Below are 24,591 nucleotides of genomic sequence, written 5' to 3'. Positions count from 1 at the left end.
GGCATTTTTGCTATTTAACACTATAATTTTTAGCTAACCTTTTTTTGTTTATACCTTTAAGATCTTTTTCTACTTTTCATTAAACAGTTTTTAAAAACAATTACTAATTCTATTTTTATTTTTCTCTGGTAAGCTCTAAACTTTTTAGTGCTCATACTTTTATTTCTTTTTAAAACAATGCTTGAAGCTTATAAATATTTATATATTCTTCTTTTATAAGTGGCTACTCCCCTGTCACCTAGTTTAGTCTCTCCCAATTTCCACCTTTATATCACCCCTGTAGGGATCTGCAACTGAAGAATTTTATTAATTTTGAATTTATAGAGCACAATATTTCCCTTTAGACTCATCTAAGTCCATAAGGGAAAATTTCTATTTAATCTTCCTTTACAGTTTAATCACATATTACATTTGATTAATAAAATTTGTTATGAGAATAAAGTAAGAAAATTTATATAAATTGTTTAGAACATCTCCTGGATTCTAGTAAGTGTTCTCACAACAGTTTATCAGTATCAAATGATGTATAAATGTTTTAAAGCATATAATGACTGAACTCAAAATTTCCTTAGACAACAAATAATAGATATTCCTAACGATAATCTTCTCTGGTCTTACAAAATTATATGTAAAACTGTGTATACGAGTATGTGCTATATATTTAGGCTATGCACGTTTTTGTGAGGAGCATGGCTTTTCATAGTATTCTCAACGTATTTCATAATTCAAAGAAATATTCTAATTAACCCACCCTCATTGTAAAGATCCTGAAGTGAGAATAAAAAAGGACAAAGTGATGTCTAAGATGCAACAGTGAGTTGTTAGAAGAACTTAAATTGCACACTACTACATGTTTAGGTCCTGGAGAACAGTTGCTGTCTGACCATCTCAAAGTTGAATCTCAAGAACCTAGCATAGAGCTTGGACAAGGTAGACACTCAGTACGTACTTGATGAAGGAAAGAATATTTGAATGAAAGAATAGTGCCAGAATCAGGACATTGCTGAGCTACTTAGATCCCAGGATGCAATTTATGTCTCAGCACTGAAAGCTGCTTTGTTTTTATTTGGCATTGATAGACACCAATATGAAAGTGACAGAGGTGTTAAGGTTCTCTGAGAAAGATTTTAAAGCAGCCGTGTTAAAAATGCTTTCAAGGAGCAATTACAAACATTCTTGAAACAGATTTTTAAAAATAAAGTGAAAAGTGTCAGGAAAGAAATAGAAAGTCCCAGGAAATCAATAAAAGATATAAAAAATAATAATAAAATACTATAACTGTAATTTTTAAAAAATCCAATGGATGGCCTTAACAGTGAAATGGAAGGCATAGAGGAAAGAATCAGCAAACTTGAGGATAGAAAAATAGAAATTATCCAATCTGGGCAATAGAAAAAAAAATACACTTAAATAAGTAGGCCCTTAGGACTTGTGGGACAATAACAAACAATCTAACATTTGTGACATCAGGGTCCCAGAAAGAGAGGAGAGGAGGAAGGACCAACAGAGTACTCAGAGAAATAATGACTGAAAACCTCCCAAATTTGGCAGGAGACATGAGCCTATAGATTCAAGAAACCAAGAGAATCCCAAACAGAATAAACCCAAAGAAATTTACAGCAAGACACATCAACCTTCTGAAAACTAAGATGAAAAAACTGTGAAAGCAGCAAGAAAGAAACAATATCTATAGGGGGAAAACGTTTCAAATGACAGTAAATTTGTCATGAGAAACAATGGAGGTATAAGAAAACATCTTTCAAATGCTTAAAGAAAAGAATTGCCAACCTAAATTTCTATATCCAGCAAACATACTCCTCAAGGAATGAAAGGGAAATCATACTTTTAATTTGAAGGAAAAACAAGAGAATTTGTCACCAGAAGATCTACCGTAAAAGAATGAGTAAAGAATATAAACAAAAAGAAAATGATAAAAGGGGAAATGTTGGAACAGCAAGAAAGAACAACAGAAAGAGTAAAAATATGGGTAAATAGAATTCCTTTTTCTTCTTAGATTCTTCATAGAATTTATGAATTATGCTTGGCAGTAGAAGCACAAATTCTAACACTAATATGGGTCTAAGTGTATGTACAAGAAATATTTAAAAGAACTATGTTATATTAAGACAATTATATTATAAACAGTGAAGGTGAAGGGCAGTAATGTTTCTACCTTTCACTAGACCTGATAACATATTAACACCAATGGATTGTGATAAGTTATGTATATATAATGTAAAACCTCAAGACACCACTAAAAAGCTCTATTTAAAATACACTCAAAATACAGATAAACCAAAATGGGATTCTAAAAAAAAAAGCTTAAAGTAACCTATAGGAAGTCATATGAAAAAATAGAAAAAAATATAATGAAAAGCAGACAAGTCAAACACAAAACAAAAACAAAAATTACAAAATGAGCAAAAGATATGCAAAGACATCTCATTGAACAGGTTATACACATGGCATATAAACACAAGAAAAGATATTCAACATCATTAGCCATCAATGAAATAATACCACACACCTACCAGTAAAATGAAAAAATAGTAACACCACCAGATACTGCTATGGATGTAGATAAATTGGATCATCTGTACATTGCTAGTGGGAATGTACAATGGTACAGCCATTCTGGAAAGTAATTTGGCAGTTTCTTAAATGAATAGACACTCAAACAGTCAACTTCCACTGACCCAGCATTGCATTTCTGTGCTTTTATCCTAGAAAATGACTGTATCATTGTCAATACCCTGGTTGTGATATCGTTTTGCAAGATGTCGCCACTGGAGAAACTGGGTAAAGGGCACAAGGGATCTCTTTGCATTATTTCATGTGGATCTATAATTATTCCAAAATAAAATGTTAAGAAAATAACAAATGCAACAACAGCCATTTCTCATCAGATAAAATGTAACTAAATTTTGCTTTACTTTGTTTCACTAAATTAGTTTTACTAAATTAATTTACCTGAACTGAATTGGTTAGTTAAGACATCTGGTTTGCTGGGCTTGTTGTACTTTCCGCGCCCCTCCCCCCCCCCCCCCCCCCCCCCTCCACCGGCCCCAGCGCTTTCAGGAGAGTAACCCAGGCACCTTCACCCTGCCCCGCTGGGTCAGACTTCCTGACCTCATCCTTAGAGCCTTATTCCCTTAGTCATTTAGCACTGGCGGGCATTCTGGGTGAGACCACCTGTCCGTAATGACTCAGTCTTACCCATTTAAATTAAAGGAATTAAAAGAAACAGACACAATCCAGTTTCATTCATGGGAAATGGTGAAGCCATCATAGCATCCTTAACAGTGATGAAATACAAGAAATAGAGTGGAAATCTAGTTTGACCAGCCAAGGAAAGGAAAGACTAGTAAAGACAAAATGCAAAAACAGTAATGATCCATTAAAAAACTGTGGTTTGGTGAAATAGTGCTGTCTGAGGTTTACCATTAGAGTTGAGAACTTTCAAGAACATTTATACAGAACAGCCATCTAAGACTGAAAGAACCGGGCTGCATAAAACCAGCTCTATCTTCCTTGCATTCCTAGCCTGCCTGCCTCCTCAAGTTAGTCATGCCATAAAGCCGTGGACCTCCTACCACTTTTTGACTGTTTCAAACTCATTTTGTTACAAGTGTGAGACTCATTTCATGCAGGGTTTTTATTGAAATCTTGCTCCTAGGCAACTGGCCATTTATAGCATCCCTGAGTTTCCTGCCTTTACATACATGATCACACAGCACCTCTGGCATGAAACAATTGGCTGTGAGATCTGGTGGGCAGATTTTCTCAACCACAGAATGGCATTTTGGGTCCTTGCAAAGTAAAACTTAGCTTTGAAGGACCAGAAAGATGAATACAAGAATTCTGATACATTCATATGTTAATATTTATAGCCAGCTTTTGGTTTGTAAAAATTAAATAGGTTTCCTACAGTACCTACCTTTGACTCCACACCATCAAGAGTGGCTTATTTAGATTTGTCTAACGTCTGATATTTAATTTATATATCCCTTTTTTAATATATATATATATATAATATATATATATATAAAACATACTAATACATATATGTAATCTGTTTTTGTGTATATATCATACTCCTATGTAATATCTATTGATGATTCAATACACACAAATTATTTATTGAACCAATATGAAGCCAAACCCAGATATAACTTGTAATAAATGTTGTACCTTGACCTTGTTATCATCATAATTTGTCTTTATTGTTAGAAAACCCTATACATCACATGGCACATGTAAGAAAGGGAGAAGAGAAGAAGTTGATTTATAGTCTCTCCAACAAATCATATTCACATCCTTTCTTGGAGACCCCTTGACCTCTACAAACCCATATGTTATCTGTCCCCTGTCCTCCTAGCATGTGGTCACTGGCTGTGGGCAAGGTCTACACTGGGGGGTTTGTTTTGATTAATGTAGGGTTGGCTCAGATTCCATGTGGGACCCGTTGAGGCTGAGCCCTCAGGTCTCTGAAGCTACTGAGAAGCGCGCACACACAGTCAGGGGGAGGGGGGAGGGGAGTTGGTGGGAGTGGAGAGAAGTTCCAAGCAGTTTTACATCTCTGTAGTTGGAGCTATTTGTTCACAGTTAAACAAATTGGGTTTTCTGGAGGGTGTGGCTTAATGAAGATGGGATTACTTCTGAATGTCCCTGATTCTTTGGAGTTTGTCTTAGGAATTGTCTTAGGAAATAAGGAATGAATCAGAGGGGCAGGTAGTTGGAGAGAGTTCTTTTTCCTCACTGCCTCCAGAATCCAGCACCACTGAGAGTGAGGACAGAGGGAGCATCAGGAATAGCATCTCTGGCCTGGACCCTGATGGCCTAATAGCAAGGGCACAGGTGACACTGACAATAAAGTAGAGGAAAACACGGTGGACACTACTTGACAGAGGATCCCTCCTGGAGACCGTCTCAGACCACTTTGTTTATGTATGGGCGACAGCAACTGGGGAGACTTAGAAGAAACTGCAGAGCATTTTGGAAGGGCAAACCTGGCCCCAGAGGTCCTACCACTTGGAGTCAGAATCATGGTCATTTGGGAGTTAAATACAAACATGACCCCATTTTATCATCACTGGCTGATGAAGCATGAAAATTTGGTATATGACTACATCTACATTTATGATTTTTTTAGTAGCTACACTATTTCCAGTCACTATAATCCCTACAAAAGCTTTGCAGGGCAGATATTGTTCCCATTTTACTTATAGGATTATCGAGGTTCAGAGTATCAAGTAGTTGGCATTAGGTCACTCAGCTGGATAAGTGATAGGTCTATCTGTCTTCAAGGGTTGGGATGCATTTCCTCACTAGCTCTCCACCAGATGTCCAATTCCGGGCTTGATTCCAAAGAACGTGGGAATCCTGCAGATTGATGGGCACGCAACACCTTGAATCTCACTTTAAAGCTCACTTGAGTGGTGGCTCTTGACTCAGGCTGGCCAGTCATCATTCTTTGTCCTGTGGGATGAGGGGAGAAGTGTGTCTATGGAGTGGGGGAGGAGGAGTTTCCTAAACGTGGTGATGTTCTGGACGGACAAATCCTCACCTTTCCACTGTATCTTCCCACCTGAGGAGAAGTGATGTGTAACTGGGGGGGGAGGGGGGGAGTGAGTGAGGAAGATTGCCTTGTGCCCAAGCAGAAGCTTCTGGAGGCTTGCCTAGAAATGATTCATTGCAATTATCTCCAGAGCGTGAACCCCTGGGATTGAGGTCATCAGCCCTTGACAAGAACAGATAACAACTTGTTTCTTCCCAGACCTGATTCTTCAGACCAGTCTCAAGCAGACCACCCCTTCCTTCTTCCTTCCCCTGACCTGGAAAACCATCCTCACTGATGAGTAACGGGATTGCCACTTCCAGGGACGCTGATTCTAATCTGCCTTGTCAGGTCAACCTAGACCAATTTCTTTGTAAGAAAGCCGCTCAGAAAGTTGATTTCTTCGAACAATTATATAGCAAGTATTTGCCATTCCCTTAAAAAAATGATACAATAACACAAATGATGTTAGAGAATGGGGACCTACATCATTTTTACTTCCCCTGTGGCAGGCAGTATGAGACAGAGATTAGGCTGGGGTGACGTGCAGTGTGTATTGCCCACATAGAAGTGGCAAAATCCATTTAGCTTGAAATAAACGGTTACCATTTATAATTAAACTTTCAAAGGGTTGTCCACTGATTGAAAAACATTATCCCCTGCTCTTGTTTCCAGCTGTATTTGGAGCTGATTGGCTAATTTAGGGGCAATATGCCTTTGATATTTGAGTCGTTGTTCACTTTAACTTGAAACAGACATGCTGGGAAGAGGAAGTTGGGCTGGTGATGTGCTAATTCTTGTTTGTGATTTACCCCCGAGGAACTATAAGAAACCTGCAACTTATTGTACATTAAGCACTGAAACTGGAGACGGCCACATCTGGTTTGTTGGATGCCTCCCCCACCCCTTTTTAAAAATAAAACAGCAACTCAAAATGCTTAGGCTAGATAGTTTGATTATAATGGTTAATTTATCAGGGATAAAAGTTTGGAGGTGAAAGTGCCCCAGAGAGAACCTGAGGAGTTTTGCAAGAGGGGCTGTAAGCATTTGTAAGTAAAGGAAAAAAATATATATGTGTGTGTGTGTGTGTGTGTGTGTGTGTGTGTGTGTGTGTTATGGAATTTCTCAGAAATGTTATCCAACAAGGTAAAGCTTTTTAAAGTGCATTCATGTGTCACAGTTGAAGGGACAAGGGGCTCTGAACTGCTGTTAGGCCCACTGTTTTGTATAGTTTTGGTCTCTCATGAAGCCTCAGGGTCCTGAGGGAAAAGTGGGGTGTGTTGGATTGAGGTAGGAAGTAATCAGTTAATAGGGGCCAAGTTAGGATATTCGTGGTCTCCTTTCTCCATTAAAAAATAATAAAAATTATATTTTTAATATGTTGGTATAAAGACAAATATATTAACATTATATATAACATTTTATTTTTTATTTTTTAAATTTATTAATTTTGTGCAGGAGGGGAGAGAGAGAAAATGAGAGAGAGAGAGAGAGAATGAATGAATGAATGAATGAATGAATCCCGGGCAGGTTCTGTACCATCAGTGCAGAGCCCATCATGGGACTCGAGTTCACGAACCATGAGATCATGACCGGAGCCAAAACTAAGAGTCAGATGTTTAACCGACTAAGGCACCCAGGCGCCCCTATATATGATAACATGTTAGGAAACTCAGTCATCATAATGTTCTAATGCAATATTTTTTAAAAGAGAAAATCACTATTAATTCAAAACATCCATGATGAACAAAATATCATAAATACAGGATCAGCTGTATGTTGAAGTTTTCTGAAGCTCCCAGCTGTAACCTCGAGACTCTAGGGAACACACATGACACGGGAGAGAGGCTAATGGCACACAGGGAAAAGTCTGCAGTGAGAGCCCTGAGCTCTGCATTCTAGTCCTGCCTCTTTCTTCCCCACCCAGAAGTGTTGGGTATGATCCAACCTTTTTCTACTTTGTTCAGTGGATGTCTCTGAGCTTGATAGAGGATGATATTTTTATCACCAGCAAAACATTAAAAAATTTATTGTAGGTGGTCAACTAATTAATCTTTTTATTTTATTTTACCACTTTGCACTTACTTTGATGTGTTTTCTTTCATGTGTATTAGAAAATCTGAAATGAGCACATTAAAACCATAGTTTCATAGATAGTATCAATGAGGACAAGAGCAAATAAAAAGAGAAAACAAAGTGTGGATGAAAATAATTAGCCAGTCAATATCTATTTACAAAAATAGCTGTCAAAAATTCTCTGCGTTCTCCTGATGACGTTCAGGTAGGACTGCTTGGGACGGGGCAATGACTTAGTCACACCTGTGGCTTCTTATCTTAGCTACCCTTTCTCAAATGGAGCCACCTCATGCATGTTACTTAGCTTGGTAAGCCTCCCTTTATGTCCTCATGTGTAAAAGGAGGTCCCAAGCGACTGTATCTACTCCATGGAGCTGTAAAGATGAAACGAGATAACCCCTCCAAGACCTGTGGCCCAGACCCGGCACAATGTAAGAGCACAATCCATGTGAGCTCTATTGTTATCATCATGGCACCGAAGTCTGTATTACTTGATTTCTCTACAGTGAACATGCCTTGCCCTTCTAGGAAGAATTAGCAATAAAGTTATTTTTAACCTCTTTCACCACCACTAAAAATTGAAATGCATAGATGGTAACCCAAGGTGATGGATAGATTAGAAAGACCACGGGCTTTGGAATCTGAAATGGTTTGGTCTTGCTCTGGCATTTGCCAGTGCGTGTTCTTAGGGGAGACATGTAACATCCAGCTTCTGTGACCCAGCTGGAGATTGAGGAGAGTACCTGCGCCTAAAGGAGAGCCGTGAATATTGCCGATAGAAAATGAGTTCATGTCATCTGATGGGGTTTGGCAAATCCACATTTCCCTTTCTTCCCTGTCCTCCCCTCCCCCACTTTTCCCCTCCCCCACTCCTCCCCTCCCCCTGCCCTTGCTGCCCTCTTCCTCTCCCCTTCCATCTTCTTTCCTTTCCTTTTCTTGCTTTCAGTTTTTTTCTTTCCATAACATTCTACACAGTTTCTTATCCTAGTCACCTCAATGTCTTGCCTGCTCTGTTTTTTTCACTTGCCTTTGAGATGTTCCTTTGACTTTAATTAAACTCAAGAGCCTGGAAAATGTATTCAGTCCTGTCTTTTTTTTTTTTTTTAAAAAAGGCAAGTACAATTTCCCGGCCATTTTTTTTTCTTTTTTTACTGTCTACACTCTTTTAAAGCTCTCAATGACTGTAACCTCTTATTTCATACACTTTTTTTTTCCCGTAGTCAACCAACTTGGCCTCAAGTCAATTAAATGGTGATTTTTTATTATTTTTTTTAATGCTGGGGATAAAGAGGCTGAGCAGAATGAAAAGGATCCAGTGGCAATCAAAACGAATGGCCCCACATTTTTAGCCCTTCTGAAAATGATGTTTCATTTAAGAGATGCTTTTGACTCTAGTCCAGACCCAAACAAAGCAAGGTCAGAATTTCCTGAGAATCACAATGTGGTGAAGCCTGGGATTTATCAGAAATATCTTTCATGATGAGATTTCCAGTTCATATTTCCAGGTGTGCAGAGTGTTTTCCCAGAAGTTTAATGACAGAGCCAACAGGGTAGGTGCTTGCCTGATTCAAACAGGTAAATAGATTTGTGGTTTCCCATCACACGTGGGTTTTATTGATTCTACTGTTGTTAGTGACATGGGATTAAAAAGATGTTGAAATGAACTCACCATGCATGGGTCCTAGAGAGAAAATCCATGACTCACTTGGATGAGTCTTAATGAGTGTGCCTAACTACAGGATTGTGTATCTCCCGGGAACTTCAGCACTTAGAAAAGAAGCAGTTCCTAAAGAATGGGGGCAAAGCCATTTATGAAAACTCCAGCCATGATTTAGGAGCATACAAGAAGATGGTGAGGGAAGAAGGAGAAACCAAGTGGAAAATGCAAAGAGAAGAAATTAATATTCTCTGAGCTTCCACGGCATGCTGGGCACAGCATCCATTTCATGGTCTCTAGAGGTCCACTAGGAAGGTATTGTCTCTGAGCAACCCCTACCACAACCACCACTCACTTCCTAGATGAAACTAAGCTGGAGACCCCAAACAGCTTGCCCGGGTTTTTATATTCAGTTAGTAGGTGGCGACGGTGGGCTTTGAGATCAGGCTCTGAAGGGTAATATATGTACCTTTCCACCTCATGTCCTATACATATTGAAGAAAAATACTTTTTAAAATTATTGGGGATTTTATTAAGGTGACACAGAATGAAAACAAGAAAAATGGAAACTTATAATTCTACAAAATATATATTTGACTGTAGCTGGGGTGGAAATATATCATAATGGTCAAAAGAAGATGCAGTAGATTAATGCAGATTGGTTTGATTCCTTGTGCTGCTTAGGAGCTCTGTGACTTTGGGTAAGACAGGTGACCCTCGTGAAACTAGTTTCCTCATACGTGGAAAAAGGTGCTAATGATACCAACCTCACAGGCATTATGTGGCAATACTCCTGGTGGTCACAAATGCAGGAGGAGCACCTGGCTGGCTCAGTTGGCTCAGGTCATGATCTTGTGGTTTGTGAGTTCGAGCCCCATGTAGGGCTCTGTGCTGACAGCTCAGAGCCCGGAGCCTGCTTCAGATTTTGTGTCTCCCTCCCTCTCTGTCCCTCCCCTGCTCACACTCTGTCTCTCTCTGTCTCTGTCTCTGTCTCTCAAAAATAAATAAACATTAAAAATATATATATTTTTAAAGAATGCAGGATTTGGATGAGATCTAGGTTTCCCACTTATTCCTTATGTTGTGTGTGTTCCTGGGCAGGAGCTTCTCTGGTCTTAAATTTTCCTGATAAGTAAAATGCAGATAATAACACAACACTTTTATGGCTAATGTAAAGATTAAATAAAATGTTAAGTGACGAGCCCAGTTCCTGGTATATAATAAGTTCTTGGTAAATGGACACTAATATTATGATTTTAAATAAAGATGGTTTGCATAGAAGAAACCAGAGTCCTGTGACACAGCTTTCATATACTGGTGTCTTCCTGAATTTTCCATGATTCTGAGGAGTGAGGGGCATCTTTGCCTGTAACAATAGAAAAATCACGTTTTCTGAAAGCAATTTTCTTTGGTGATCTTTTTGACCTCAAACAAGATAGTGTTCCACCTCCTCTACTCAACAGATTTAGGAGTAGAAGCTATTTTACATGAGGCCTCCCAGAAAACCAAAATCAGTATTTGAAATGAAAATACTAGCATTTTGTTGGAAGCTCCAAGGTTCCTGTGGGGGCTGGAGGCTGGGATAGGGGGTTAGGAAAGGGTATGCCAGGGCCAGGGGCCAGCCCTCAGCAGTTTGCACTGCACCTTGTCCCTAACTCTTCTGGGCTCAACATTACAACTGTCATAGCAAAGTCCTTCAAGGCAACTTAACATCATAAAGTTGAAATCCCTCCTGTCACTCCTTAAATGAAAATAAACTGGGGGGAATTAGTAAATATTGCAATAGCACGTAAGCGGCGTCTAATTTAGGATTCACCATAGACTAAAATCACTGTTTACAAAAATACTGTCTAGGTGCCAGGTACTTTCAACAAGATTCCTTACATGCAGGAAGAACACAATAAGCATGTTTTCTATTTGAATGCCAAACTTGGAAAGGTTGCCTTATTAAAAATCCCAGTTCCCATGTTTATATAAATGCCAGGTGTTTATAAAATATCATAGTTCATAAATATTGTTCCTCCTCAGATCATCTCCTACTCGGCCTATGTCTTCAACATGGTACCAGGAAAAGTGTCAGAACTTGCAAAAGTACTTTGAATATGAGAATAATGTGTGTTTTGGTCTTTAATCAATGTATAAACTCCCAAGAACAGTGGAGACAAGCCAAAAAAATGGACTTGTCTTTTTAGGAGCTTCCAGTGAGGAGAAAAATCCTCCAGAGAGGCTCCCAACTGGGTGAAAAATGGTTGAAAATGAAACTAAAGTTTAATTGCTTCTCCAGGAGCAAAACCAGGCATGGAAGATAAATGGGAAATGGTCTTTGAATCAGAGCGTCTATACCAAAGGATCCTCAAGAGGTGTGGGCTTGTAGGATCCTTTCCCCTCCTGGAATGTATTTCTACTTCCTATGTCTCCTGTCTTCCTAACCCCTACTCTAACCCATCTGCAGGGTGGGGAAGGGGGCTTCCTTTCAGAGCCAAGTTTTGGCCCCAAGAAGGAATTTACATAAGAATAAGGTAATTTTGGGATTGTCTCATTAGCAACCTGCAAATTAAGCCTCATCCTGTCTGCCAAGTGGAGAAAAATTGGGGATACTTTGAACACCAACTTAGTTGACTGGTTTGTTTCCTAAGCGTGTTTCCTGGACCAGCGGCATTGACATCATCTGGGAATTTGTTAGAAATACAAATTCTCAGACCTCCTCATCAGACTTACTAAATCAGATACTCTTGGGTAAGACTCCATGACGATCTGTGTCGCAAGCAAGGCTTTCTGGTGATGCTGATGCAACTAGAACTTTGTGAACCACTGGCCTGTTCATTGGGTCATTGTAACACCCAGGGCCATTCCTGCTGAAGATCCCAGGGTTCTGTTTATGAAGTGTTCACTACCCTTTACATGTGGGATTTTGCTTAATCCTTCCTGCAGCTTTTGCGGTTGGTACTAATATTTGGTCATTTTGCAAATGAGGAAACTGACATTCATGGAGTTCAAAGAGATGACTCAAGATCCGTCAGTTAGTAAGTGGGGCAGTTAAGATGTAAATCCACATCTATATCCTAACATTCGTTACATGCATGATGATCGTCTACACAGGAACTCCTGTCCCATCAGAAATATCTGCTTTATAAAAGGGAACTGCATGAATGACGTCAGGTCTAAGAAAGAATGTCAGATTATAGACTTAGAAGAAATTTCGGAATTCACTCTCAAAGTTATGTGTGAATTCTCTATAGCAGTGTTTCCCAAAGTGTGCTCCATGGACCGCTGGTTCAAAATAAAGTGTCAGGGCCAGAAAAGTTTTGGGAAATGGTAGTTTAAATTTTGCTAATTCAGTTTCTTAACAGCAGCACTTCTCAGCACTGTTAATGAATATGATCAGGTCCAAGGCGACTCTCTGAGGGTACTGTGTATATGTCATGTCTCCTCTCACCAACTACAGAACTAATTTCTCACAGACTATTTCTTGGATCTAAAAGGCCACAGAGTAGGATTTTGGAAGCCCTGTTCTATACTATGCTTTGGAAAGCAGCATCCAGGCTGAGGCCTGCCTGGAAGTTCTTTATGCTGTGTGGCAACCTCTTTCTCAATCAGCTTCTAGCCACTGCTACTTACTCTTTCTTTGGCAAGATTGAGGGACTTATTCTTTCTTTGGCAGGACTCTTTCTCATGCGAGCTAGTTGAATATATAAGCTCAAGTACTGCATCCTGCACTCAGCCTCATTTCTCCAGGGTTCAATTCTCTGGTCTTCCTGCTGCTCTTCAATGGCTCCATCCATCCCCTTTAGGGTGGACTATTGCAGTAGCCTCATAACCAGCCTCACCTCTTCTGATCGTGGTGCCGCTGCTCATCCCAACAGCAGCCCAAACAGAAAATGTAAAAGTATCCTATCCCATCCCTGCTTAAAACCCTTTGGTGGCTCTTTACTGACCTAAGTGCCCTTCCTACCTGAAAATTGAACAATCCCTTTTATTTAGGAAGCTCCAATTACACTTGCCTCTCAGTTCCTTAAATGGCTCTTTCCCACTTCCGGACCTTTTACTTTACTGTCGCCTCATCCTGGAATGATCTTCCACTGTGTGTTGACACACTGTCTCCCACTAACCTCTTGGGTCTCAGTTTAAATGTCACTTTCTTGGAGGCCTTCTGAGAGAATCGATCTCACTTAAGAGCCCTGTTATTATACCTCGCCTCAACACTTTATCCTTTCCCCTCATGGCACAGCCCATGCTTCCTAACTCGGTGCTTGTGTGATCATTGATTTAATGTCTGTAGATTTAACATTCAAGAGGCAAATAATCTGCATATCCAATAAAGACCCCCGTGCCTTGCATATGGTAGGCTCTCCAAATTTTGCGGTGGATGTATAGTTGTTGGTCTCTAGAACCCCTGTGCCCCATTCTCCACCTCTGTCTTCCACAGAGTGCACCTGGTGCACTCTGCCTGAGGTAGGTTAAATGGAACTATCACCTCTCATATCCTGGATATCATGCTTCAGTTAATGTAACCAAAGACCAAAGTAGCTTTTCCAGTGGCTGCCTCCAACCTTGGGCTCACATTAGACTCACATTAAGTCCTGAAACACACCTAGCTCTTTCCATATGTGTTCTCCCATGGTATAACTTGCCCAGGCTAAACATATGCTGTGAACCCCTAGGCCTCAGCACAGATCCTGTCTCAACATCTGTCATCCACTTCTCTTTTTTCAAGTGGGAAGTCCTGATCACTTGCACAAAGCTAGGGGGAGGAGTGGAGACCAGGGCCTGTGACTTAGAGCCTGACAGGCTTCCCACTAGCTCAGCACCACCCTTGGATGACAGTTCCTGTCTCAGTTGCGGGTTCCTGGTGTTGTACCCCCTGATGAAAGGAGAGCTATTTGGGCAGACCACCCACGTAGGCTGACATGAATGGGAGCCCAGTTTGACTAGAGAAACACCGCGATTCCATTCTTACCTGTGCTTGATTCTGCCCATTTTGGGGTCCCCTATCTCCTTTTAGAGGACATATATCCTCATCTCCATATTCTGGACCTTTCTGAGTTAAGTGGATTTTCTTCTTCTTCCACGTAGCCTTTTTTTTTTTAAATTTAAATGCCTCTGCATTAATTTCAGTATTTAGGGATTGAATTAAACAGAGAGGAGAAATATGATGTTATGCTTATGAAATATGAAATACATGTGATGATTAATGATTAATGATTAAAATTGTAGTCTTTAGATCCAGACAGAATCAGGTTGGAATTCTTGCTTTGTCAATCAGGTGGTATAACCTCAGGGAAGTTATTGAACCTCCTGGGAGCCCCAGGATCCTCACACACAGAATAGTTCAAATGGGCCGTTCAGAACTAGGGCAGGGTTCTAACTGGCACTGTGCTTAGCAGGATAAAGGGGGGCTAGAGCTCTTGTTTCTTCTTATTACTACCAGTCAGTCTCTGTTATGTCTTTCTTCCATAGCTAATTGCTGTCTGAGAGGGGTCAGCAAACTTTCTGTGGAGGTCTAGATACTAAATGTTTTAGGCTTTACAAGCCATACAGTCTCTGTGGATACTGCTCAGTTCTGCCATTATAACATGGAGACATACATACAAACCAATGGGCATGTCTGTGTTTCAGTATAACTTTATTTGAAAAAGCAGGTTGTGGGCCGAATTTGGCCTGTAGGTTGCAGTTTACCAACCCCTGTCCTACAACTTCACTTTTAGTTGCCTATTTGATTGCTTTGAAAACTTCACTCTTGGTTTCCATGCTTTTCGACTTTTGGCCTGAAGGAAAGGCAGGAATCCTTGTCACCGTGACCATGGAATTTTTAGTTTTGCCAGATGAATCTCTGTGCTATTTATGGGAAAACCTGCAGATAGTCCAGGAGGAATGATCCCAGTCAGCCAAGAAAATATCCCTTCTTGGGAAATATCATGGGGATGACACAGCCAGTTTGTGGAAGGAGGACAGGAAACTTGCCCAGTCAGTTGAAATGATAAAGATAAGGTTCTGCAGCAAATGCCAAATTAGAAGAGGTTCAAGTAGCAATTTGTGAAGAGGAAGGAATCAAATGTAGTTTGCTAAGAGGTGGCTGGCTGGCTCAGTCAGTAGAGCAAGTGACTCTTGATCTTGGGGTTGTGAGTTCAAGCCCCAGGTTGGGGGTAGAGTTTACTTAATAATTAAAAACAAATCAAACAAATGTAGTTTGTTGAGTTTCTCAGCCAGCTATAAATTTTCTCCATTAACTAGGATTGCATTTGGCTGCTTGTAGCTAAAATCTGACTACAGTGGCTGCATCAAATAGATTTTATATTGATAACCTAATGGGAAATCTGGACACAGCCAGCCTGCCAGGGAGTTGGGGGGTGGTGTAGCTAGCTGGTCAGGATTTCAAAGACCTTGGCTCCTTCTAGCTTCCCTTCCTGTGATCCTTAGAGGATGGTCCTTGACTTCATGGCCACAAGACGGCTGCTATGCCTCCACACAACAAGTGCAAATTTCAGGCTAGAAAAACGTTTCTGTCTTAGGAACCATATGCATGTCTACCCTTAGCTGCAAGGGAATCTGAGGGCACACTGACACCTCAGACAAATCCGGGGTTCTCTTTTGATGGGAAAAGAAGAGTGGATTTAGGGGAGGCAATAGGAACATCTGCCACATTCTCCAAAATGGCAACACTATGCTGCAAGGTGGCTAAGAGCGGGCTCTAAAATCAGGTTGACTCGGCCAGGTCGTCATTTCTGAAGGGGAACCACAGTATCTCTCTCATAGGGTTGTTCTTATGAGTAGACAAAATAATCCATGTCAAGTGTCAAACATTTATTATCATTATTATTTTTAAGCTACTGCCCCCCGCTCAGAAATTGAATTTTTCTTTGAAGTAAATGATTCTGTAGCAGCCCACCCATGACCTTCCCTGAGAAGGAGCCAGTGCTGACACCATCCAACCTCTTAGTTGTTGTTGCTTTCAACATAGAACGGTAGAGAATGATTGAAAGCATCGAATAATTCTGTTTGCAAGAGTCCCTCAGAGACACTTGAACCAGGTTCTGAAAAAGAGTAAGCATTTGCCAGGCCGAAAAGAGAAAACCAGAAAGGGCGTTCCAGGAAAAAGAAACAGAACAGCATGTTCAAAAAAGGATGACATGAAAAAAAAGCATGCTACCTCATTATATCACCTGGCAGCAATCACTTCTAACTGCAGGATGTCAGTGGCATCTTTCCAAGGATCCCAGAGGCATGATGAGAGGGCTATCGGGCAAATACAGGGCTGCCGCTAAGAAAGATGAGCTCTTCTTGAAAGATGTATGTGTGTCAAATTCGGGGCTACCTGTTCAAGAAGGATTTAGACTATGTTTTATTCTGCACTTGCTATCCCTGGCCTGGAGTCAGTGCATTACGCTAACCCTCATGTGGTACTATTCCGATAACTTTATGAAGGAAGTGTCATAATCCCTATTTCATGCGCGAGCAAACTGGGGGTCAGACAGGTGAAGCTGTTGCCCAAGTTCACCCAAGCAAGTGCGTTCGAATCTCTGGGTGTTCTCTCAAGTGTGCATCTGTTATCTCTCCAAGCAAGCCAGCCACCTACCCCCTCTGTCAGAATTTTTATATCATCTTTATGTGGGAGATGGCAATGAAGTTTCTCAAGATTGAGAATTTTAGGGCTAGAAGAGCCTAGATCTGCATCATCCAACAGATTAGGGGCAAGGGGCTATGAACATTTGAAATGGCTATATAGCTAATGCTACTGATGAACTGTGAATTTTATTTAATTTTAGAAAATTTTAGTTTAAAAATGGATGTTTAACTCAGGTAATGGAAAACTTTTTTTTAAATGTTTATTTTTGAGAGAGAGAGAGAGAGAGAGAGAGAGAGAGAGAGAGAGAGAAAGACAGAGCATGCGCGAGGGAGGGGCAGGAAGAGAGGGCGACACAGAATCCCAAGCAGGCTCAGGGCCCTGAGGTATCTGCACGGAGCCTGATGCAGGGCTTGAACCCACGAGCAGTGAGATCATGACCTGAACTGAAGTCCAATGCTTAACCAGCTGAGCCGCCCAGGTGCCCCTGGAAAACTTTTAAATATGTTTGCCATCACTTGGGTATGGCAATCTATCTTTTTTCACCCATAAATATCATGAAATCTAAATGCTGATCAAATATGATTGATGAAAACCTAGCCTCTGAATTGATAAGAATAAGACACACCCTGGATTTTGAAGACATAGTACAGAAGAAATAATGTATAATATGTCATTAATAAATTTGTATGTTGATTCCATGTTGAGATGATAATATTTTGGATATATTAGATTTAATGGAATATATTATTGAAATTAAATTTGTCTGTTTCTTACTTTTTCAAACATGACTACTAGAAAATTTAAAATTATTTACATGGCTAATATTCTATTTCTATTGAGCAGTGTTGTTAACGAGAACATAAGTCCAGGGCACCTGGGTGGCTCTGTCGATTAAGCGTCCAACTCTTGATTTCAGCTCAGGTCATGATCTCATGGTTTGTGGGAGTGTCAGGCTCTGTGCTGATAGTGCAGAGCTTGCTTGGGATCCTCTGTCACCCTGTCTGCCCCTCTCCTGCTTGTGCTGTTTCTGTCTCTCAAAATAAATAAATAAACTTAAAAAAAAAACACATTTCACCTTTCAGGCAAGGAAAACTGGCTTCACTGTGTCTGGAAGAGAAGTTGACCAGTGGACAGCAGCAGATCCCATCCACATCTTTGTCTCAAGTGGTGCAACCTTGGGCAGGTCGCTACACTTCCATGGACCCACTTCTAAAAACGGTAGGATTCTTGGGGTGCCTGGGTGGCTCAGTCAATTGGGCGTCCGGCTTTGGCTCAGGTCATGATCTCATGGTCTGTGGGTTCGAACCCCGCATCAGGCTCTGTGCTGGCAGCTCAGAGCCTGGAGCCTATTTCGGATTCTGTGTCTCCCTCGCTCTCTGCCCCTCCCCAACTCATGCTCTGTCTCACTCTGTCTCAAAAATAAAAATAAACATTAAAAAAATTCTTAATGGTAGGATTCTCTCACACACCAAGTATGCATGATCCCATTAAAATCTTCAGAATCTCAAAGATATTAACCATTATAGGTCTATATAAAGAGGAAAATTGGAGTTTAAGATCTAATATAGTTTAAGATCTAATTCTAGTATAGACTTGTTTCAAAAGCTAAATAAATTAGTAATTATTGGATACGGTAAAGTATATATATGTATGTGTGTGTGTGTGTGTGTGGCTATACACACACACACACATACACACACAAACATATATCTCACATGCACAAATATATGGCACTATTCTTATTTCCATATTTGAGATAGGAAAACTGATTAAGTAACTTGCCTATAGTCACTTAGCTTTAAGATGTAGAGCTGGGACTTAGAGTGTAGCATGTTTGATCCGAAAGCCTGTGCTCATACAGACTTCCTGTGATGTCAGTGCCCAGAGATCCTATGTAACAAGCCCCTTCAAAATGCTCGTTCCTTTTATTAGTCAGCTGTACACACATGGACAACAATTGGGTCTGTGCTAAAATGAGAAGGAATTCAGAGTCTGGATGCCCGGAAATCTGCACAAGATTCAGGGAACTTTGAGGTGGGAGGCTATGAATTAGCCTCCCAGACCAAAAGGAGTGCCACCCATTTGTTAATTTGATTTTGTTTAGGTTACTGAGCCATGATTCATCCTTAATTGCATTGTTTCGAATGACTAAATAGTCTAAGTATTAACCAACTGCTAAGTGGTTGCCCAGTCTCAGTTTAACTAGGACATCTTCAGCTTAGGAGTCATTAAAATCAAAACACTGTTGGCGCTCCGTTGGGTATTGGGTGATCTGCTGACTGAATGGTGGTCCTGGTGCCCGGAGAGGCAGAGTTCTGGCAGATGAGGAATTGTACCCCTCCTGTCACTGTTGCCTGGGTAGAGTTTGCGCCCCCGCCCCCCGCCTTTCATCTGGTGTTGAAAATTTCAATTGATAGAATGCCAGGGGACAGATTGATCTGATTCAGCAGATTGACCTTCTTTCTGACTGTGGACCTTTGCAAAGTATTCTGCCAGAAATATTTTGAAACTTGATAAAGCACAGATAGACTTTCAAATTAAAGGTATGATTCTCAGAACTTAGTCTACTGAGCCTCAGAGTCCTTATTTATCGAATGGGAATAATAATGTGAGATTGACTCTTCTCTAAGTATTTAAGCAGAGAAAATGAGATGATGGCTGTTGGAAGAGTTTTTCAAACAGCTTATCAAAATGTAAAAGACTGTTGGTTGAATATTAGTCATTTCCAGCACATTTGTGGGTGTCATTAGTCTTTGAACATCAAGCATACCTATGTTAAACCCCATATCACCTTTCTAGCCCTATATTTAAACTAGTAATTTCAAAATACCCCAACAACTTGTGAGAGACTATCAGGAGCTGAGAAAGGATGTGAACTTGGGATCCAGATATGGTTGTTTTCAGGACACATGGACTGAAGGTGAAAGAGCTTATCATCAGGATGACAATACCAGGTCAACAGGCAAGCTTGGTTTTGACTATATTTTGAGGGTCCAGCACACCCCACATCTAAGACTGATATTTCCCACGTGTTAGCACACAAAAAAACCACCTGGAGCGAGTGCTAAAACACAGATTCCTGGGCCCAGTGTCCAGGGACTAATTCCGTGGGTCCGGGATGGGCTGGAAAAAGTCCATCTGTAACCCAGTCCCGGTAGATGCTGATACTACTGGTCCACAGATGGTAATTGGGATAGGACTATCCCAGTGAATCCTGTATATGGTCACAGCTACCAGGATGGTTCGTTCTAGCCAGCCTCAGATCATTCATCTACCTGGACAGCTGGCTAATGCACCAAGGCGCTCCCTTATCCAAGAAATAGCCAGTCCCAAATTGCCCCCTTTCCCATTCATCTGAGTGAGTGCAGTGGCTCCTTGAGCAATCACCCTGTCTCAGAATGCTCTTATGACCACATGTAAATTTACTTATAAATAAGCGCAAGTGTGAACATGCAAGAATCCACTTACCATGAAGACGGACAGATTTTGGAATAATGTCCTTTTACGACAAATACCCCCACCCCAGGACGGACTGTAGAGGACTTAGAAAGGAAAGCCTGGATGGATATTCACATCTGTGAGCAAGCAAGAAAGAAAGCCCCAGTCATTCTATCCCGCTCACAATCCTCAGCCTGCTTATTGTGAAAAGGAATGGTGGGACGGTGGATCCATGAAAGGAGCCCTTTGACCCCTTCCACACACTGAGCTCCTGAATCAGGCCGGTGTGTTGTAGACCCAGGAACATCCTGTAAGGCAGAACATCTGGATGGGGCAAGAAAGGGATCGATCACATGTACTTGTGGCCTCTTCAACTGTCTGGAAGGAATAAAGATACTCCCTTCTGGAACATCAGAGGAATCTGAGCATGCTGCAAAATGAGTTTTATTTTGAATTCGAATCTAGGTAAAATGTCCTTAATTTCAGGTGACAACACAAAGACCTGCCACCAAGAGACTATGACAATAAAAATTGGTGTGGAGGACGGTGCCGGGGAGGAGACATTTGCAGCAAATTACAACGATGTTAGGAATGTCAGGCTCCTGGTTAGTGGAGCATTTGGTTATGGGTTGTTTTAATCCAACTAAATACTAATATGCATATCTGAGTTCATTCACTCTCCGGATTAGCACAGTATCATATTAACCTAATATAGCTTTAGCCTAATTTAATGTGGAAATATTAACTCAGGGAATTCCTTTCATGACATGGTATTATTTCTATAGCAATTTAATATTTTATTGGTCTGAGACAATGCAGTGCCGATTTACTTCCCTCCCAAAATACACCCTAATAAATGTGGGATTTTTTCATTCTAGCTATGGTTTCAGGGCAGCTATTGGACAAACAGAGGCTCAAGTCTTGGTCCCCACAATCAAACATCTGTGTCTGCATCGCCACCCAGGCTCCCTGGGATTGTTGATGGTCTGTTTGCATACCTTTATTTCTTGCCCAAGGGGAGTCAGATGGGATGGCTACGGACTATCCCTACTCCCAGATTCTAGGATTGAAAACAGAGCTATAATGTGCCTGCTGTATCCCAAGACAGGAGATGACCTCACCCTTCCGGGCTCCCTGGAATCCCCATGAAACTGGGCTTGAGACTCATTTAAGTGGAAAAGTACAAGCATGACTGAAAAGGAAAATGTCGGTTGGGGTCATGTCGATGTCAAGGTCCTAGAAAAATGCTGGAAGTCATATGGTTTTGCCAGAGCAGAAACTTGCTGACCCTTTTCCTCAGAGCAAGGCCCCGTCCTCTTGCCCCCAACCCCCAAATACGCTAGAGTCTGAGACTCAGAGAGGCCATGCTGGCCTTGCACGTGATAGATGGCTGCCACTCAAATACCTGCCTCCCATCAGCTCTGTCTCCAAAAGAGACTGCTGTACATCTCCTCCTTCCAAACCCCTGACTCTGATCTTGATCATGCCCTCATTAACTCTTGCCCAGGCTTTCGAAGTTGCCTTTAAATTGGGTGTCTTTGCCTCTAGTGTTTTTCCTTCCAATCCATCTTCTGCCCTGCTGCATGATAATCAATTAATAATATAGTTGGGAATAAGACACTCCTCTACTCTAAAGCTTTCCATGGCTCCCCATTGCCTATGGAACAAAGTCCAAATCTTTATGGTTTTTAAGGCCCTGGCTGCTTTTCCAGCTCCCCCCTACACTTCCTCCCTCCTTCCCTCTAAGACTCATGCATTTTCTTTTTCTGCTTTAGCAAATCAAGAGATCTCCAAATGTACAATGATATTCCCCATCTTTGGTCCTTTGCTCATCTTGGTTCCTGCTGCCAGGAATGTGGTCCTTCATGCCTTTTGGGCTACTGTTCAAACTTCAAAGCCAGGTTCAAATTCCATGCTCCCCAGAATATTTTCTCCATGCCCCCTATTTAGAATTAGTCAATTTGGAACACTTACATTTGATTTGTATGCTGTTTGTTTTTGTGCCTATCTGGCCTCTCCAGTAGCCTCTGCAGCGTTAAGAAAAGAACCCTTTCTGGATCATTTCTCAGTGAATCTCCCATATAAAATGCTCACAGTAAATCTATGGAGACACAAAGCCCTTTACCTGCCCCACAGAAATTATTTGTATATGCCCGTCCATTCTCTATCAGCACAGATTTCAATTACTTCCCACGTTCTTCTGGACATTAGCCATGTTGAATATTGAAATCATTAATATAGTCCCTGATGGCTGTTTCTAGGTGTTCAACCATCACTAGGCAGAATCTCTGAGATTATGAAAGGAAAATCTCTCTATTGTGTACCTGGCACAAGAAAGGCTTTGTGGCCAGCCTGAGTAATTATTTATTATCAAAATAGTGACCTTTGTGCATGAGATATGAGGGCAGGGTAAGAGTGATGAATACTGAAAGCCTGGTTAATACCGTGCCTTGGTTTGTATCACAACTCTGCCTACACTTTCTAGCTGCGTGACCTTGGCCAATTTATTTTACCTCTGTGGTCTATTTCCTTGTTTTACAAATAGGACTATAATAGTACCTGCCTCCAGGGCTTTTCTGAGGAATAAACGATACAGTGTATATATAAAACACAGTAGAGGGCTTGGTACTTAACCGATGTTCAGTAAATGCTAGCTGTTGTTGTGATTATTTATCATGACCATCACCATTATGGATTATTTCCCCCTCATTCTCTACTGCTGCTCTGTGAACATACGACTATCTTAGCATGGATAGCTATACTACTCAGTTATAATGTGTTCAAATAAATGATCCATAAATGTTTCCACACAGGCCATTTGCTAAATACCATGACACTCAATTTGTTTAGAGTCTCTTATGCCACTTAGTTATCAATAGTCTGTAGCCTTTTATATCTTTACATCTTGGAAAAATTACAAATTTTTTCCAAATGAAGGTTTTGCCTACACAGACTCATAGGAGGGCAAGTAATTACATCTGGACCCACATCCTTCTCTGTCCCCAAGGCAGACATTGATGGTCAGTCACGGTGCCCTTGCCACTGACCCCAGATGTGACTTTCCTGTCCTTCCAACACAGTGCTTCAGCAACAGCCACCAGTCAGAGCTGACATCCATTTGCCATCCTCTCTAGTCCTCAGCTTTTATTTTCTAGTTTCCTTCTCTATCATCTTTATGGCTGACACTGCACAGAATTTCTCTGGAAACCTCTGGGGAAGGTCCATATTGTCCTAGTTGAAGTTTTTGCTGTTCTCTTAGAAGCTGTCAGGAACTAGATAGTTTGGAGTTTAGACAGAAGGTTGACATTCTTCTTTGGGGATGATTCACCTGGCTCTCCTTTAACTCAAAGAAAACTCAGCCAATTTTCTGCATTAATGAGGCTAAAAGAAGATGATCCAGACTCATTTTCAACTGAGATTAACTTGAGCTCATAAATACCACCTTAACTCTTAAAATACTGGAGATTAGGCAGTAGTTTTCTCCTTGGATATGGGACTGTCAGGTGTCTAATAAAGAAGGGAGCCACATTTAAATGAAATTTCCAAAATATTCTTTGTCTTTTCTGATTTCTGAAAATTCTATCTCCATGTGTGGAAAAAACCCAATGCTAGGAAAAAGCCACTTGTGATCTCACAAGTCAGGAGGGCTGGACATACTCATTGGCTGGTGGCCTCTGTAAGCTCCCATGAAGCCAAGGTCTTTTAGGTACCATGGTATGATCAAGACCAAAAAGAGGTATTTCCCCAAATAGAGATTTAAAAACAAATTTTTAAAATGTTTGTTTATTTTTGAGAAAGTGAGACAGAATGTGAGCAGGGTAGGGGCAGAGAGAGAGGGAGAGGCAGAACTCCAAGCAGGCTCCAGGCTCTGAGCTATCAGCACAGAGCCCTACGTGGGGCTCAAACTCACAAATTGTGAGATCGTGACCTGAGCTGAAGTCGGATGCCCAGCTGACTGAGTCACCCAAGCACCCCCCCCCCCCCAGAGATTTTTTTAAATCACTTCATGTGGTGGTACAGGGGATAGAAGATTCTAGAAAATAGTTTCCCTTTGTTTTGGCAAACCTAACAAAAATGAATCATATTCTAACTGTACTCTATAGATAAAGCTATAAAACTATAGATAAAATTAACTTTATAGATAAAACTAGCATTCATTGATCCCTCAGAGCCAGACAAGGTTGTATATCTAGAGTTATGGCAGTGATTTGCCCCAGAAAATTCCCTGTCGGTAGGAAACCTACAACCACTCCATCAATACATGTGCAAGTGACATGCACATTCAGAATTTCCAGAAAA

The 24,591-nt window shown here is 40.9% G+C and overlaps 1 protein-coding gene across 1 annotated transcript in view; it reads left to right on the top strand.

Annotated features, from left to right (window-relative positions):
* LOC125153066 (uncharacterized) overlaps window positions 1-24,591 on the top strand; it is a 177,918-nt gene that overhangs the window by 143,757 nt on the left and 9,570 nt on the right. Inside the window, exons 3-4 of the mRNA XM_047835953.1 lie at window positions 17,937-18,072; window positions 20,779-20,897. Coding sequence (XP_047691909.1) covers window positions 17,937-18,072; window positions 20,779-20,897 — 255 coding nt within the window. The remainder of the gene's footprint in view (window positions 1-17,936; window positions 18,073-20,778; window positions 20,898-24,591) is intronic.

Source organism: Prionailurus viverrinus, chromosome A2, assembly GCF_022837055.1.
Source record: "Prionailurus viverrinus isolate Anna chromosome A2, UM_Priviv_1.0, whole genome shotgun sequence".
In the NCBI taxonomy this organism is placed as follows: Eukaryota; Metazoa; Chordata; class Mammalia; order Carnivora; family Felidae; genus Prionailurus; species Prionailurus viverrinus.
Note: the sequence above shows the minus strand (reverse complement) of the source record. Positions and strands in the feature narration are given on the sequence as shown.